The sequence below is a fragment of the Phoxinus phoxinus genome (genome assembly GCF_949152265.1).
Source record: "Phoxinus phoxinus genome assembly, chromosome: 7".
Taxonomy (NCBI): Eukaryota; Metazoa; Chordata; class Actinopteri; order Cypriniformes; family Leuciscidae; genus Phoxinus; species Phoxinus phoxinus.
The window spans coordinates 147,653-166,316 of record NC_136882.1 but is presented as its reverse complement, the minus strand read 5'-3'; the positions used below and the strand labels follow the sequence as shown (position 1 = coordinate 166,316).

Genomic DNA, 18,664 nt, shown 5'->3' with positions numbered 1-18,664 from the left:
AGAGGAGTTAGTGACTCTGATAGACTTCAGCTCCAACCAGAGAGGAGTTAGTGACTCTGATAGACTTCAGCTCCAACCAGAGAGGAGTTAGTGACTCTGATAGACTTCAGCTCCAACCAGAGAGGAGTTAGTGACTCTGATAGACTTCAGCTCCAACCAGAGAGGAGTTAGTGACTCTGATAGACTTCAGCTCCTACCAGAGACGAGTTAGTGACTCTTGACTTCAGCTCCTACCAGAGAGGAGTTAGTAACTCTTGACTTCAGCTCCAACCAGAGAGGAGTTAGTGACTCTTGACTTCAGCTCCAACCAGAGAGGAGTTAGTGACTCTTGACTTCAGCTCCTACCAGAGAGGAGTTAGTGACTCTTGACTTCAGCTCCAACCAGAGAGGAGTTAGTGACTCTGATAGACTTCAGCTCCAACCACAGAGGAGTTAGTGACTCTTGACTTCAGCTCCTACCAGAGAGGAGTTAGTGACTCTGATAGACTTCAGCTCCAACTGGAGAGGAGTTAGTGACTCTGATAGACTTCAGCTCCAACTGGAGAGGAGTTAGTGACTCTGATAGACTTCAGCTCCAACCAGAGAGGAGTTAGTGACTCTGATAGACTTCAGCTCCAACTGGAGAGGAGTTAGTGACTCTGATAGACTTCAGCTCCAACTGGAGAGGAGTTAGTGACTCTGATAGACTTCAGCTCCAACTGGAGAGGAGTTAGTGACTCTGATAGACTTCAGCTCCAACCAGAGAGGAGTTAGTGACTCTGATAGACTTCAGCTCCAACCAGAGAGGAGTTAGTGACTCTGATAGACTTCAGTTTCAACCAGAGAGGAGTTAGTGACTCTTGACTTCAGCTCCAACCAGAGAGGAGTTAGTGACTCTGATAGACTTCAGCTCCTACCAGAGAGGAGTTAGTGACTCTGATAGGCTTCAGCTCCAACCAGAGAGGAGTTAGTGACTCTTGACTTCAGCTCCTACCAGAGAGGAGTTAGTGACTCTGATAGACTTCAGCTCCTACCAGAGAGGAGTTAGTGACTCTGATAGACTTCAGCTCCTACCAGAGAGGAGTTAGTGACTCTGATAGACTTCAGCTCCAACCAGAGAGGAGTTAGTGACTATGATAGACTTCAGCTCCTACCAGAGAGGAGTTAGTAACTCTTGACTTCAGCTCCAACCAGAGAGGAGTTAGTGACTCTTGACTTCAGCTCCAACCAGAGAGGAGTTAGTGACTCTTGACTTCAGCTCCAACCAGAGAGGAGTTAGTGACTCTGATAGACTTCAGTTTCAACCAGAGAGGAGTTTGTGACTCTGATAGACTTCAGCTCCAACCAGAGAGGAGTTTGTGACTCTGATAGACTTCAGCTCCTACCAGAGAGGAGTTTGTGACTCTGATAGACTTCAGCTCCAACTGGAGAGGAGTTAGTAACTCTTGACTTCAGCTCCAACCAGAGAGGAGTTAGTGACTCTTGACTTCAGCTCCAACCAGAGAGGAGTTAGTAACTCTTGACTTCAGCTCCTACCAGAGAGGAGTTAGTAACTCTTGACTTCAGCTCCAACCAGAGAGGAGTTAGTGACTCTTGACTTCAGCTCCAACCAGAGAGGAGTTAGTGACTCTGATAGACTTCAGTTTCAACCAGAGAGGAGTTTGTGACTCTGATAGACTTCAGCTCCAACCAGAGAGGAGTTTGTGACTCTGATAGACTTCAGCTCCTACCAGAGAGGAGTTTGTGACTCTGATAGACTTCAGCTCCAACTGGAGAGGAGTTAGTAACTCTTGACTTCAGCTCCTACCAGAGAGGAGTTAGTGACTCTGATAGACTTCAGCTCCAACCACAAAGGAGTTAGTGACTCTTGACTTCAGCTCCAACCATAGAGGAGTTAGTGACTCTGATATACTTTAGAACTGACTCAGATGAAAGACTGGCTTCAACACATTTGCCTGTAATCTTCAAGTTGATTACAGATTGTTTCAAAGCAGCTTTACAGTGGTAATAGGAAAATTATGCATTTGCAAATATTCATCCAGTTCCTTCTGCAATATAACGCTTCTCTTGTACATTCGAGTTGTCTGCATTCTGCTGTGACATCACAATCCCGTTGCATTTCGGTTATGAAGTTTCCTAAAGCCGAGGGTCTGTCTTTCTAAACTTCTCTTGTCCACTTGACTGAGTGGAACGGTGTTTCCTCCGAGGGAAGTGCTTAGGGAAGACTAGTGTTCGTTTAGGAGGAAGTGGACACAGGCACAGTCAGTAGTCTTCCATTTACAGTGAGTTTAGTGGAACCAGAATCATTTCACGTGAAGTGGCTCAAATTTCGTAGCTTACAGCGCTATTAAAGTGCATGAACATGCACACCTCATTGTTTTGTTTCTTTGGCAATCGTTGCATCTTCTAATTAATTTCCTCTGTGTTTCTGTTCAGGGTCGACATGTCAAAACTGGACAGCTGGCAGCCATCAAAGTCATGGACGTGACTGAAGTAAGTGCACTGACATAACTTCAATGTGCTCAAGTTCAGAATTTAAAACAATAATGTGAAAAATACCAAGACAGTCACGGAGTTTAGACCAAAAGTAATTCTACAGATTATATAGAAATACTTAAAAACATATTTAAAACACATTTTGTCTAGTTTTAAGCTAATGAAAACACTTCCTTGATGTGTAGTCATGATTTAGGGAGGTTTGTCATGTATTTAAGACACATTTCTGCCTGCGTGTGGATTTTTTTCAGTTTGAACACAATATATTAGACCACAAGAAAGGAATCAGCCTGGTTTGATATGCAGAGTTGAAGTTTATTTAGTTTTTTGCTTAGCAATAGTGCGATTGAATTAATGCATTAAGTACATCAGAAAGTAAAATTACCCATAAAACAGATATACACAATCCAGATATACCAAACATCCTCGGGAGTACAATAACAACACATCCCAAGTGCCTGCCGTCTTTTCATTATACAGTCCAATAGAAAGAGGAATGGTAGAGCTAGCGTAGCTTTTGGTCCTTTAATCGAGCTCAGATTATTTTGCTTTCTAAGAAGCCAAGCAGTTTTTCATCTCTAGTTTGAGAAGAGAAACCAACCTACCATATTTCTATTTGGTGCAAGATGACAATGCAGTAATACTTTGTTATTTTGCTAGTTTTTACTGTCTTTCCAGTTACATTTTGTGATAAGCATAATGTAACTATTATAATAGTTATACAAGTGTTATTTGCCAAGTGTCAAAAATAAATCTTTTTACTCCTGGATTAAATGTTGTCAAAAGTTTAGAAGGATTTGGTCTGTAAACAGACTAAATCATTATATGGACAAATCATTCAATTACACAATTTCTAGCATACATTTGATTAATATTATTCATTATTCATGTAGGATTATTCAGAGATTTGTGCTCGTGATGTTTGTCATTATAACAGTGGCGTATGCTGACGTCTGTAAGGCTCCGTTATCGCTCATCACGACACACACACACACACACACACACACACACACACACATACACACACACACACCCACACACATACACACACTCAGCTTTCTGTCCTCATTTACTCGCAGTGACTGACTGCCTTCAGAATATAGAAATGTCTCATGATCTGTGTTTTTTATTTGTTTTGCTCAGTTATGGTTATTTACTATAGAGAAAATCTCTCTATATTTTTTTCATTATAGAAGGTAAGGATTTATTTAAATCACACCAAAGTTTTATCGATTGTCATTTAAAATCCATATAGACACTGACCTCAAATACTACACAACTGTATTTATGAAACTTCCCATGTGTGTGTTCAGGATGAAGAAGAGGAGATTAAGCTGGAGATTAACATGCTGAAGAAATACTCTCATCACAGAAACATTGCCACGTATTACGGCGCGTTCATTAAGAAGAGTCCTCCAGGACACGACGACCAGCTGTGGGTTAGTGATGCACACACACACACACACACACACACACACACACACACACACACGCTCACTTTCCCAGGAATCTCATGGCTTAAGTCTAGTCCCAGACTAAATTTCATGTTTGAGTGAAAGCAAGTTTTAACTGAAAGCATATCTTAAAATATATCGGTACCATTGTTTTGTCTCAAGGTACACACGAGTAATGTTTTTTTCTTAGACACATTTATAAAAGATACCTAAATGTCCAAATTAACTAAGACATAATCCTTTGGTCATTTGCATAAACTGCTTAGACTAGTCTTGAAAGTTAGTCATCTACATTTTTTTCATCATGACTTGACTTACTCTTTGAACTCTGTCACATAAAACAGTAGACTGGTCTAATAGGAATAGGGAAAGTAAGACTGATTACTAGGTTTACTGCTGTTGGTCAAACTAGTTTACAAACTAATCTAAGCCCTGTCTGTGAACCCAGTGTCTGTATTTGACTGGAAACTATGGGTTTGCATCTACAGCTGTTGATGTGAAACTCGTTCAGATTCATCGCAACAACACTGCCCTTCTCTGAGTTTTGATACTACTTTCAGTCTCACAGCAAACATGATTAACTTTATTAAAATGCATAATAAATTAAATTAGTGACTAGTGTTCACACTGAAAACGTCAACAAGAATAAGTGCACTTAAAAAACGGATTTCCAGCAAACCTTACAAACAAAATACAACAATTTATCAGATGGTAAAAATGTAGAAGGTAAACATTGTTTAGGCTATGAACAATTTAAGGGTGTATTCACAGCAAGAAAGTCCACTTGCTTTGGTCCGGACCAAATACAATGTTGATTTTTTTTGTGTGTTTGGTGTGGTTCGCTTTCACACTGCCCTTTTTGCAAGTGAACCAAACTGTGTAAATAAAACCACACGTGTGCTAAAGTCATCCATTCATTGGACAGAATTTCACCCTAAACGAACCGTACCAGAGTTGGTTTGGAACCGGGCCGAGAACACCTCTTCAACTGGGTCTCGGTACGGGTGTTTGGTCCACACCTGAATGCTATCACTGTATCACACCTGTATTCCTGTAATACACACCTGTATTCCTGTAATACACACCTGTATCACACCTGTATTCCTGTAATACACTCCTGTATTCCTGTAATACACACCTGTATTCCTGTAATACACACCTGTATCACACCTGTATTCCTGTAATACACACCTGTATTCCTGTAATACACACCTGTATTCCTGTAATACACACCTGTATTCACACCTGTATTCCTGTAATACACACCTGTATCACACCTGTATTCCTGTAATACACACCTGTATTCCTGTAATACACACCTGTATTCCTGTAATACACACCTGTATTCACACCTGTATTCCTGTAATACACACCTGTATTCACACCTGTATTCCTGTAATACACACCTGTATCACACCTGTATTCCTGTAATACACACCTGTATCACACCTGTATTCCTGTAATACACACCTGTATTCCTGTAATACACACCTGTATTCCTGTAATACACACCTGTATTCACACCTGTATTCCTGTAATACACACCTGTATTCACACCTGTATTCCTGTAATACACACCTGTATACACACCTGTATTCCTGTAATACACACCTGTATACACACCTGTATTCCTGTAATACACACCTGTATTCACACCTGTATTCCTGTAATACACACCTGTATACACACCTGTATTCCTGTAATACACACCTGTATTCACACCTCTATTCATGTAATACACACCTGTATACACACCTGTATTCCTGTAATACACACCTGTATACACACCTGTATTCCTGTAATACACACCTGTATTCACACCTGTATTCCTGTAATACACTCCTGTATTCCTGTAATACACACCTGTATACACACCTGTATTCACACCTGTATTCACACCTGTATTCCTGTAATACACACCTGTATTCACACCTGTATTCCTGTAATACACACCTGTATTCCTGTAATACACACCTGTATTCCTGTAATACACACCTGTATTCCTGTAATACACACCTGTATTCCTGTAATACACACCTGTATTCCTGTAATACACACCTGTATTCACACCTGTATTCCTGTAATACACACCTGTATTCCTGTAATACACACCTGTATTCCTGTAATACACACCTGTATTCACACCTGTATTCCTGTAATACACACCTGTATTCCTGTAATACACACCCGTATACACACCTGTATTCCTGTAATACACACCTGTATTCACACCTGTATTCACACCTGTATTCACACCTGTATTCCTGTAATACACACCTGTATTCCTGTAATACACACCCGTATACACACCTGTATTCCTGTAATACACACCTGTATTCACACCTGTATTCATGTAATACACACCTGTATACACACCTGTATTCCTGTAATACACACCTGTATACACACCTGTATTCCTGTAATACACACCTGTATTCACACCTGTATTCCTGTAATACACTCCTGTATTCCTGTAATACACACCTATATTCCTGTAATACACACCTGTATTCACACCTGTATTCCTGTAATACACACCTGTATTCACACCTGTATTCCTGTAATACACACCTGTATTCCTGTAATACACACCTGTATTCCTGTAATACACACCTGTATTCCTGTAATACACACCTGTATTCACACCTGTATTCCTGTAATACACACCTGTATTCCTGTAATACACACCTGTATTCACACCTGTATTCCTGTAATACACACCTGTATTCACACCTGTATTCCTGTAATACACACCTATATTCCTGTAATACACACCTATATTCCTGTAATACACACCTATATTCACACCTGTATTCCTGTAATACACACCTATATTCCTGTAATACACACCTGTATTCCTGTAATACACACCTGTATACACACCTGTATTCCTGTAATACACACCTGTATTCACACCTGTATTCCTGTAATACACACCTATATTCACACCTGTATTCCTGTAATACACACCTGTATTCACACCTGTATTCCTGTAATACACACCTGTATTCACACCTGTATTCCTGTAATACACACCTGTATTCACACCTGTATTCCTGTAATACACACCTGTATTCACACCTGTATTCCTGTAATACACACCTGTATTCACACCTGTATTCCTGTAATACACACCTGTATTCACACCTGTATTCCTGTAATACACACCTGTATTCCTGTAATACACACCTATATTCCTGTAATACACACCTGTATTCACACCTGTATTCCTGTAATACACACCTATATTCCTGTAATACACACCTGTATTCCTGTAATACACACCTGTATTCCTGTAATACACACCTGTATACACACCTGTATTCCTGTAATACACACCTGTATTCCTGTAATACACACCTATATTCACACCTGTATTCCTGTAATACACACCTATATTCCTGTAATACACACCTGTATTCACACCTGTATTCCTGTAATACACACCTGTATTCACACCTGTATTCCTGTAATACACACCTGTATACACACCTGTATTCCTGTAATACACACCTGTATTCACACCTGTATTCCTGTAATACACACCTGTATTCACACCTGTATTCCTGTAATACACACCTGTATTCCTGTAATACACACCTATATTCCTGTAATACACACCTGTATTCACACCTGTATTCCTGTAATACACACCTATATTCCTGTAATACACACCTGTATTCCTGTAATACACACCTGTATTCCTGTAATACACACCTGTATACACACCTGTATTCCTGTAATACACACCTGTATTCCTGTAATACACACCTATATTCACACCTGTATTCCTGTAATACACACCTATATTCCTGTAATACACACCTGTATTCACACCTGTATTCCTGTAATACACACCTGTATTCACACCTGTATTCCTGTAATACACACCTATATTCCTGTAATACACACCTATATTCACACCTGTATTCCTGTAATACACACCTATATTCCTGTAATACACACCTGTATTCCTGTAATACACACCTGTATACACACCTGTATTCCTGTAATACACACCTGTATACACACCTGTATTCCTGTAATACACACCTGTATACACACCTGTATTCCTGTAATACACACCTGTATTCCTGTAATACACACCTATATTCACACCTGTATTCCTGTAATACACACCTATATTCCTGTAATACACACCTGTATTCACACCTGTATTCCTGTAATACACACCTGTATACACACCTGTATTCCTGTAATACACACCTGTATTCACACATGTATTCCTGTAATACACACCTATATTCCTGTAATACACACCTGTATTCCTGTAATACACACCTATATTCATGTAATACACACCTGTATTCCTGTAATACACACCTGTATTCCTGTAATACACACCTGTATTCCTGTAATACACACCTATATTCCTGTAATACACACCTGTATTCCTGTAATACACTCCTGTATTCCTGTAATACACACCTGTATTCCTGTAATACACTCCTCTATTCAGGGGTGCACATAACTTTTTCAGTGAGTTACTCAGGTGAGTACCAGGAGATGGTGTTTGGTACTCACCCCATAATGTAGCGTAGCCACAGCTGTCAATCATGACGTCACATTCCCGTTTTTATAGCATAAAACAACTAACTAAAACCAAACTAATTAAAAAAACTAACACTTAAATTTACATCAGCGTGGGGGGAAAAAACTACCTAAAATGATAGAAAACACCTTTGGAAAAGATTTATTTAAAGTATTATTTGATTGTTCAGATATATTTATTTGTATAAATTAAATATAATGAATCCTTATTAAAGATATTAAACAGCAGTGAATTTTCTCTTTTTATTTTGTTATTTGATCAATATTAAGTGTACAGAAGGCATTAGGTTTATTACGCACTGTCACTTTAAGACCGAGTGTGCAGAATGCAGATCCAATTGCACTGATGCACTGTACGTTCTGTAAAGACATAACCGACTGTGTTTACGTGAATGCTCTCCAAAACTGACATTTAGACATAATGTTGTGTGTATTTGTCCATTCAGATGCGAAAGAGAGCTCAATTCAGTCCTTGCGCGCTGTCTATGTGCAGGACTGCACGCTTCGGGTCGCGTGTGTGTGTGTGTTCGCAAAGAAAAGCATACCGAATAAAGCTCTCTTTCGCGTCGTCTCTCTTATTCAGATCTATCCATGTCTGCTCTTCTCTTTATCCCAGACGTTTTTTAACGATTTGAGACATGCATCAAGCGCATGCCAACTCGTGTGCGCCGGGTAGATCAGCACGTTACAATTCAAATGTGCGCATCTTCCACAAACGCAAATCAGTTCTGACTGGATCTCTTCCCCAATCGTCCCTCCCTAATTTCTGTCTAGTTTTTATTCGTTGACGTGGTCGTCATTTAAAACGTGAAAAAATTAAATGAACACTGCCTATGTTGCATTTTGGCGACAGCTACCCTTAAAGTACGCAAAGGCACGTAGTAACACAAGTGGCATTACGCATTCCTGATTTTTGTCGCGCATGCGTACCTGCGTACCAGTTATGTGCACCCCTGCCTATATTCCTGTAATACACACCTGTATTCACACCTGTATTCCTGTAATACACACCTGTATTCACACCTGTATTCCTGTAATACACACCTGTATTCCTGTAATACACACCTGTATTCCTGTAATACACACCTGTATTCCTGTAATACACACCTGTATACGCACCTGTATTCCTGTAATACACACCTGCAATACACACCTGTATACACACCTGTATTCTTGTAATACACACCTGCAATACACACCTGTATTACTGTAATACACACCTGCAATACACACCTGTATACACACCTGTATTCCTGTAATACACACCTGCAATACACACCTGTATACACACCTGTATTCCTATAATACACACCTGTATCACACCTGTATTCCTGTAATACACACCTGTATCACACCTGTATTCCTGTAATACACACCTGTATCACACCTGTATTACTGTAATACACACCTGCAATACACACCTGTATACACACCTGTATTCCTGTAATACACACCTGCAATACACACCTGTATACACACCTGTATTCCTATAATACACACCTGTATCACACCTGTATTCCTGTAATACACACCTGTATCACACCTGTAATACACACCTGCAATACACACCTGTATACACACCTGTATTCCTGTAATACACACCTGCCCAAAAGTTCCGCACCAAGGGGGGAACAAACTTGAGTTTGATTCAATCAAACCAAACAAGACAGGTGTGAATACACCTTTAATTATCTTTAAAAAAAAGACTAAATTGTGAAATGTGAAAACCTCCCCAAATCTACTTTCATTCTATTGGTGACTCTTGTTTTAATGGTTCACTTGTTACCCTACAGATATTACAAATATACCACATGGAATTTTAGCTCTGTTTGACATCAAGATCCAAATCCAGTATTTGTGTGATTGGACTATTGACCCAAACCTTATACAAACCTTAGTCCAGAACAGACCATCTGAGACCGAGACTAGACCCCTCCAGACCTGCTGATCCGAGAACCAGGGTGAACATTTTATTGCACCAAGATGCTGCATTTATTCTATTATTTCCAACAAAAAAGATGTCAAGTGCAACGTGTAAATCTGACTAAACATGGAGGAAAACACATTCTGCCTCCAGCCCAGACATAAATGCTAGAAATACATGACATTCCAGCCTGTAGACTGATGATAACAGCATGTGACGACAGACAGAGAGGAGTTTTCCTTAAAGTCTTCAACCAGTTCCCTGGACTTAAAGCGCTTTATTCCTCTACTGTAATCCAAGGAAGATAAAAAAGTGTCAAAAAAGGCTCTGTATTGCAAGCTGCATTTTTAGAAAAGAAGAAATCCTGGAGGAATGATTATGGTTTAATTAACCCTCTGGTGCTGTTTGGTCAATTTCGGCCAAAAAAATAGTTTTTTTTTGTTGTTGATTTTTTTACTTCATCGGAATGGTACAGGACTTGTTAAAGATTTTGGCACTTGCTGTGTGAACACCAAAAAAAGAATAATTCATGGACGATTTGAAAATGTTCCTGAAAAAAATTGTAAAAAATTGTTGTAATGTTCACAATAAAAAATGCGTGCATTGGTAGTTGAATTTCACCTAGTGGAAACGTTTGGTAGTGTGCACAAACAAATGACTGAAAGCTCAAAGATGAAAGCTATCAAAAAATCAATTAAGCAAGGTTCAGAACTACAAGTGAGAGTGAATTCACAACAAACAGAAGTTCAGATGAGAATGAACACCGAATAAACAAAAAACATACAAGAGGAAGAAAGATTAGAACACACTTGCTCACATATTGTTCACACACAAGTAATCACAATGTAAAAACATTGGACACAATTTTATAAGGTTGTACCACACAGGAATCAGACCCACAATCTCTGGGTCAGGTGCTTGTCACTCATCTTGTTCTATGGGAAGACGCGTGTTCACACAGATGCCGAAGTTCCATAGTTCAAGTGGGAAGAATCCACGCAAAATGAAGATTTTGTACATAAATACACTGCATTTTATATTCAGATGAGATCATTCTTAGAAAGGCACAATATCTGAAACGGAAGCAACTCTTGCGCCATTTCTGGTCACTGTACCTCTTGCGGTCTGTACCCTGAGGTCATGGTTTCAATGAAGCCTACTAATTTTCACTCCATTGATCAAAGTTTGGCCGATATACAGCCTCTGAACCAATTTCGGGTTGACCTCGTTAAGTTCACGACATCCTAACTTTTGAACAAAGAAGTATTTTCTGTGTGGCTCGGTCTAAATATCATCTGAGCCAATTTTCATTAGAATTGGACAGAATTTGAAGGAGTAGTGAAAACTGAATACTGTACTTTTGAAAATGGCCACTACTGTAATGGGCGGAGTCTTAAAGTAAGATGTTGAATGTGATCTGCATAAAGAGAGTAATCAGGTGTTCTAAGATTCATTTTTCTAGATCAAATAGTTAAAAAGTTACAATCGTTTCAAATGTGAATTTTTGAACTGGTGGTGGCACTATAGAGTTGGTCCTAGGGACCCCAAAGTTGGTCAGAAATCTATTCATTACCATCAGTACAAGTTTGCCAAATTTTCATATTTTTCTCATGCTCCGTTCATAGGGCTGCCATAGACTCCCATTTGGGAAAAAAGAAGAATTAACAATTCCAATAGGGACTACAGGACCTTCAGGGCTTGGCCGCTAAAAACATTACCGAACTAGAATATTACAATCATTTCATTTAAATAAAACATTTAGGTCATTTTTGACCTACACACGAACAGGGTTAAATCTGTCATTATTCGGAACCAATTGTAAATAAATCACGTTTAGTTTATCCAGTAAAATGCCAGTTGGATTTTAATGTATTCTTAGTTGTTTTTTTACTTGATTCCTATGGGTTCAGTGATAATTAAAATCTCCTTCAAGATATTCTTCATCATAAATAAAGTCTTTAAAAAAATAGTAACATTAAATGCCACATTTATCTTCGATAAAGTGAAACTTAGAGACTTCATTCCCATTCCCTTTGCTGATGACAAAAGAACCTGACAGTTCCCACTAATCTCACTCACTGCACAGATCCAGATCCATATATGGTCCAGACCCATCCATCCAGGTGTATATGTTCTCGAGAGGTCTGGAGACGAGTACATGTACAGTCTCTGCTTTATTACTCTAGGGGTACCGTATTTTCTGGACTATAAGTCGCTCCGGAGTATAAGTCGCATCAGTCAAAAAATGCATCATGAAGAGGAAAAAATACATACATAAGTCGCACTGGACTATAAGTCGCATTTATTTCGAAATTTATTTCACAAAATCGAATACCAAGAACAGACATTTAATCTGGAAAGGCAAGTTATTCAGCTCCACAATAGCACACAGAACAACAGCTGAATAGTGTCCGGTGTGTTAGCGTAACACAGGGTTTCCCGCAGCACTTTGGAACTAAGGCGTCCGCCTCAGCAACACACACCTGCCGCCTTAACTACGTCCTCAAAAACATGTATATGAGCGATATCCGCCGTTACTCTGTCCTGTTTAGAGCTCAGATTCTCTGCCCGCCGCTATACTCTGGTCGGCCCGTGATCTAGAGACGTGCGGCGCGGGACTAGATGTGATGGCCGAGCGCGAGCGGTAATGCACTCACTCTGTGTGTGCGACTGCGCGAGAATAACCCGATTAAATAGAAATATCTATGAATAAAACATAAAAATGAATAAATTATTATTCATCTGTTGCAGAAAAGCAACAAGAACAACTAAAACAAAATAGAAACGATTTACAGCCCAGAGTTTCTATTTGTAACATGTTTGCAGCGTTGAGCGATGTAGCCAATCACAGACATATGTGTTGATTTCTTGAACGCAATGGCCAATCAGAAGCATTTAAGACAGAATCCCCTCACGGCTCAAAACTGACTTTTTGTTCAGTGCTGAATTCTGCATGCTGGCAAATCCTCGGATTATAGTCCGGAAAATACGGTACAAATAAAAGCCAAACGTAGGTTTCTTAATTTGCCGCTGTTTGCTGAGATTTTATCAGTAAATGATGTATGTGCAGTAATTCTGTGTCTGTTGTTTGTGTAGCTAGTGATGGAGTTTTGTGGAGCCGGCTCAATAACAGACCTTGTGAAAAACACGAAAGGAAACACACTGAAAGAAGACTGGATCGCGTACATCTCCAGAGAAATTCTCAGGGTATGAAGCACATGTTGACACTAACATGACAGTAGATGTGTGTGTTTGGAGCCGTTGATTGAGTTCTTTCCATCTCTCTTCTCCTCTCCTCCTTCTCTCCTCTCCTATCCCTCTCTCATCTCCTCCTCTCCTCTCCTCTCTCCTCATCTCCTCTCCTCCTCTCTCCTCTCCTCCTCTCTCCTCTCCTCCTCTCCTCCTCTCTCCTCATCTCCTCTCCTCCTCTCCTCTCTCCTCATCTCCTCTCTCCTCCTCTCCTCTCTCCTCCTCTCCTCTCCTATCCCTCTCTCATCTCCTCCTCTCCTCCTCTCCTCTCTCCTCTCCTCCTCCTCTTCTCTCCTCCTCTCTTCCTCTCTCCTCCTCTCCTCTCCTCCTCTCTCCTCCTCTCCTCTCCTCTCTCCTCTCTCATCTCCTCCTCTCCTCTCTCCTCATCTCCTCTCCTCCTCTCCTCTCCTATCCCTCTCTCATCTCCTCCTGTCCTCTCTCCTCCTGTCCTCTCTCCTCCTCTCCTCTCCTATCCCTCTCTCATCTCCTCCTCTCCTCTCCTCCTCTCCTCTCCTCCTCCTCTCCTCCTCTCCTCCTCTCTCCTCCTCTCCTCTCCTCCTCTCCTCCTCTCTCCTCCTCTCCTCTTCTCCTCTGTTCTTCTCTCCTCCTCTCCTCCTTTCTCCTCCTATCCTCTGTCCTCCTCTCCTCTCTCCTCCTCTCCTCCTCTCCTCTCCTCCTCTGTCCTCCTCTCCTCCTTTCTCCTCCTCTCCTCTGTCCTCTCTCCTCCTCTCCTCTCCCCTCTCCTCTCTCCTCCTCTCCTCTGTCTTCCTCTCTCCTCCTCTCCTCCTCTCTCCTCCTCTCTCCTCTCTCCTCTCCTCGCCCCTCTCCTACTCTCCTCTCTCCTCCTCTCTTCTCTCCTCCTCTCCTCTCCTCTGTCTTCCTCTCTCCTCCTCTGTTCTTCTCTCCTCTCTCCTCCTCTGTCCTCCTCTCCTCCTCCTCTCCTCCTCTCCTCCTTTCTCCTCCTCTCCTCTGTCCTCTCTCCTCCTCTCTCCTCTCTCCTCTCCTCGCCCCTCTCCTACTCTCCTCTCTCCTCATCTCCTCTCCTCCTCTCTCCTCTCCTCCTCTCCTCCTCTCTCCTCATCTCCTCTCCTCCTCTCCTCTCCTCTCCTCATCTCCTCTCCTCTCTCCTCTCATCTCCTCCTCTCCTCTCCTCTCTCCTCATCTCCTCTCCTCCTCTCTCCTCTCCTCGCCCCTCTCCTACTCTCCTCTCTCCTCCTCTCTTCTCTCCTCCTCTCCTCTGTCTTCCTCTCTCCTCCTCTCTCCTCCTCTCTCCTCTCTCCTCTCTTCGCCCCTCTCCTACTCTCCTATCTCCTCCTCTCTTCTCTCCTCCTCTCTCCTCCTCTCTCCTCCTCTCTCCTCTCCTCGCCCCTCTCCTACTCTCCTCTCTCCTCCTCTCTTCTCTCCTCCTCTCCTCCTCTCCTCCTCTCTCCTCCTCTCCTCTGTCTTTCTCTCTCCTCCTCTCCTCCTCTCTTCCTCTCTCCTCCTCTCCTCCTCTCCTGTCCTTCTCTCCTCCTCTCCTCTCCTCCTCTCCTCTCCTCCTCTCCTCTCCTCCTCTCTCCTCCTCTCCTCTCCTCCTCTCCTCCTTTCTCCTCCTCTCCTCTGTCCTCTCTCCTCCTCTCCTCTCTTCTCTCCTCCTCTCCTCCTCTCCTCTGTCTTCCTCTCTCCTCCTCTCCTCCTCTCTCCTCCTCTCTCCTCCTCTCTCCTCTCCTCGCCCCTCTCCTACTCTCCTCTCTTCTCTCCTCCTCTCCTCCTCTCCTCTGTCTTCCTCTCTCCTCCTCTCCTCCTCTCTCCTCCTCTCTCCTCTCTTCGCCCCTCTCCTACTCTCCTATCTCCTCCTCTCTCCTCCTCTCTCCTCCTCTCTCCTCCTCTCCTCTGTCTTCCTCTCTCCTCCTCTCCTCCTCTGTCTTCCTCTCTCCTCCTCTCTCCTCTCTCTCCTCCTCTCTCCTCCTCTCTCCTCTCCTCTCCTACTCTCCTCCTCTCTTCTCTCCTCCTCTCCTCCTCTCTCCTCCTCTCCTCTGTCTTTCTCTCTCCTCCTCTCTCCTCCTCTCCTCCTCTCTCCTCCTCTCCTCTCTCCTCTCCTCCTCTCTCCTCCTCTCCTCCTCTCTCCTCCTCTCCTCTGTCTTCCTCTCTCCTCCTCTCCTCCTCTCTCCTCCTCTCTCCTCCTCTCTCCTCTCCTCGCCCCTCTCCTCCTCTCTCCTCCTCTCTCCTCCTCTCTCCTCCTCTCTCCTCTCTCCTCTCCTCGCCTCTCTCCTCCTCTCTCCTCCTCTCCTCCTCTCTCCTCCTCTCTCCTCTGTCCTCTCTCCTCCTCTCCTCTCTTCTCTCCTCCTCTCCTCCTCTCCTCTGTCTTCCTCCCTCCTCCTCTCCTCCTCTCTCCTCCTCTCTCCTCTCTCCTCTCCTCGCCCCTCTCCTACTCTCCTCTCTTCTCTCCTCCTCTCCTCCTCTCCTCTGTCTTCCTCTCTCCTCCTCTCCTCCTCTCTCCTCCTCTCTCCTCCTCTCTCCTCTCTACGCCCCTCTCCTACTCTCCTATCTCCTCCTCTCTTCTCTCCTCCTCTCTCCTCCTCTCCTCTGTCTTCCTCTCTCCTCCTCTCCTCCTCTGTCTTCCTCTCTCCTCCTCTCTCCTCTCTCCTCTCCTCCTCTCTCCTCATCTCTCCTCTCTCCTCTCCTCGCCCCTCTCCTACTCTCCTCTCTCCTCCTCTCTTCTCTCCTCCTCTCCTCCTCTCCTCTGTCTTTCTCTCTCCTCCTCTCTCCTCCTCTCCTCCTCTCTCCTCCTCTCCTCTCTCCTCTCTCCTCCTCTCCTCCTCTCTCCTCCTCTCCTCTGTCTTCCTCTCTCCTCCTCTCCTCCTCTCTCCTCCTCTCTCCTCTCCTCCTCTCTCCTCCTCTCTCCTCCTCTCATCCTCTCTCCTCCTCTCTTCTCTCCTCTCCTCGCCCCTCTCCTCCTCTCTCCTCCTCTCCTCCTCTCTCCTCCTCTCCTCGCCCCTCTCCTCCTCTCTCCTCCTCTCTCCTCTCGCCCCTCTCCTCCTCTCTCCTCTCTCCTCTCGCCCCTCTCCTCCTCTCTCCTCTCTCCTCGCCCCTCTCCTCCTCTCTCCTCCTCTCTCCTCTCTCCTCCTCTTTCCTCTCTCCTCTCCTCGCCCCTCTCCTCCTCTCCTCTCCTCTCCTCCTCTCTCCTCCTCGCCCCTCTCCTACTCTCCTCTCTCCTCCTCTCCTCTCTCCTCCTCTCCTCTCCTCCTCTCTCCTCTCCTCGCCCCTCTCCTCCTCTCTCCTCTCCTCCTCTCCTCTCTCCTCCTCTCTCCTCCTCTCTCCTCTCTCCTCTCTCCTCCTCTCCTCTCCTCTCCTCGCCCCTCTCCTCCTCTCTCCTCTCCTCCTCTCCTCTCTCCTCCTCTCTCCTCTCCTCTCTCCTCCTCTCCTCTCTCCTCTCTCATCCTCTCCTCTCTCCTCCTCTCCTCTCTCATCCTCTCCTCTCTCCTCCTCTCCTCTCTCCTCCTCTCTCCTCCTCTCCTCTCTCATCCTCTCCTCTCTCCTCCTCTCCTCTCTCATCCTCGCCCCTCTCCTCCTCTCATTGCCTCTTCTCTTCTCTTCTTCAGGGGTTGGCCCACCTGCACGCTCATCATGTCATCCACAGAGACATCAAGGGCCAGAATGTGCTGCTGACTGAGAACGCAGAGGTCAAACTAGGTCAGATCTCCACTGATTATCTGCTTTCTCTATATTTTTCCTGAATACTGTCACATCTCCAGTCCTCACGGTTTGATGCATGCGGTAGACAAGCCTTTTATGGAAGAGTTTTCTCAGACTCCTGAGAATGTCCTTTCTTTAACAAAATCACCTGGAAAAAACAAACTCTTGCTCGTTTTATTTGTTAATCACACTGTTTTGCCACAGTTTACAGTAATTACGAGACTGGTATGAAATATAGCAGTTTAAAGAGGAAACGTTATGAATGAAACATACCTGACGACAGCAGTTCCTATAACATCAATATCCTGAGAGAATAGCCTTCATGTATAGTCCCCTAAAGCGCTTCTTACATGAACACGGCAATGTTCTCATGAGGTGATGAATATTAATACCTGCTTTTGATGGAGAGTTAAAAATCCTAATTTTGAGGCTGTCATTAAATATTAAGAATGAAATGAAGCAGCAACATCAAGTATTGTTTTTAAATGTTGTTTTAGATCACTCCTTTCACTCGTAACACACGGTTGATCTTGGTTAAAATGGTCCTTTAAGTGTGTAAATTAATCGGTTCATTTAATTTAATTTAAATTCTATTATATAATTTATCAAATAAAATATATTTAAATATAAATGCCTCATTTCATTTCATTAAAGTTTAGAATCATCCTTTACTGTGAAAATAACCCACAGCACCACCTAGTGTCCAACCAGCGCTAATACAGTATAACCGGCTGAATGCAGACTCTTAATCTGTGTGAAAATTATGCTAAATATTAAATAATGGACTTTTGCTTTCTAGGCCAGTGTTTATCTTCTGGATTATTTTACACATTCTGGAGGGAGGAAGCGGCTCCTAACAGGACATTTAGGTGGTGCAGGTTCTGGCTAAAGCTCCATGATTAACTTCAACTGTGATTAAACACTTGCGCTTTACCTTCTAATGTAATCAGACACGTTTGGTGTCCTTGTGTAATTCAGCAGGAGAGTGATTGACTCACGGTTGATTTCTCTTCTTTTGCTGATGTTTTATGGCGTCCTGAAGGTTTATGTAAAGCAACATAAAAACAAGCAGGTTAAAGATAAAACAGTGCCAATCTCTGTCAGACATGGACGGCAGTTTCACAACAAGTATATTCTGGCCTTGGTGTAGTTGCGGTACACAACGAGATCTCCCCCGAGCGCCGCCTGTGCAGAGCAGATCGCCGACTCTCTCCGCTCACCTTCTCCATAAAGCCTGAATGAAGTTTTCTTGAGTCCATGTAAGCGTGATGTGTGTTGTTGGTGTGTGTGAGCTGATGCTGGCTCTCGTCTGCAG

The 18,664-nt window shown here is 43.2% G+C and overlaps 1 protein-coding gene across 3 annotated transcripts in view; it reads left to right on the top strand.

The window, feature by feature from the left end:
* LOC307001466 (mitogen-activated protein kinase kinase kinase kinase 4-like) overlaps positions 1 to 18,664 on the top strand; it is a 147,071-nt gene that overhangs the window by 40,951 nt on the left and 87,456 nt on the right. For all 3 annotated transcript variants that reach the window (XR_013798245.1, XM_079617973.1, XM_079617972.1), the window contains exons 3-6: positions 2,416 to 2,472; positions 3,789 to 3,914; positions 13,522 to 13,632; positions 17,256 to 17,346. Coding sequence is in view for 2 of the 3 variants with exons in the window: in XM_079617973.1 (XP_079474099.1) it covers positions 2,416 to 2,472; positions 3,789 to 3,914; positions 13,522 to 13,632; positions 17,256 to 17,346 (385 nt within the window). In the remaining variant the exon portion in view is untranslated. The remainder of the gene's footprint in view (positions 1 to 2,415; positions 2,473 to 3,788; positions 3,915 to 13,521; positions 13,633 to 17,255; positions 17,347 to 18,664) is intronic.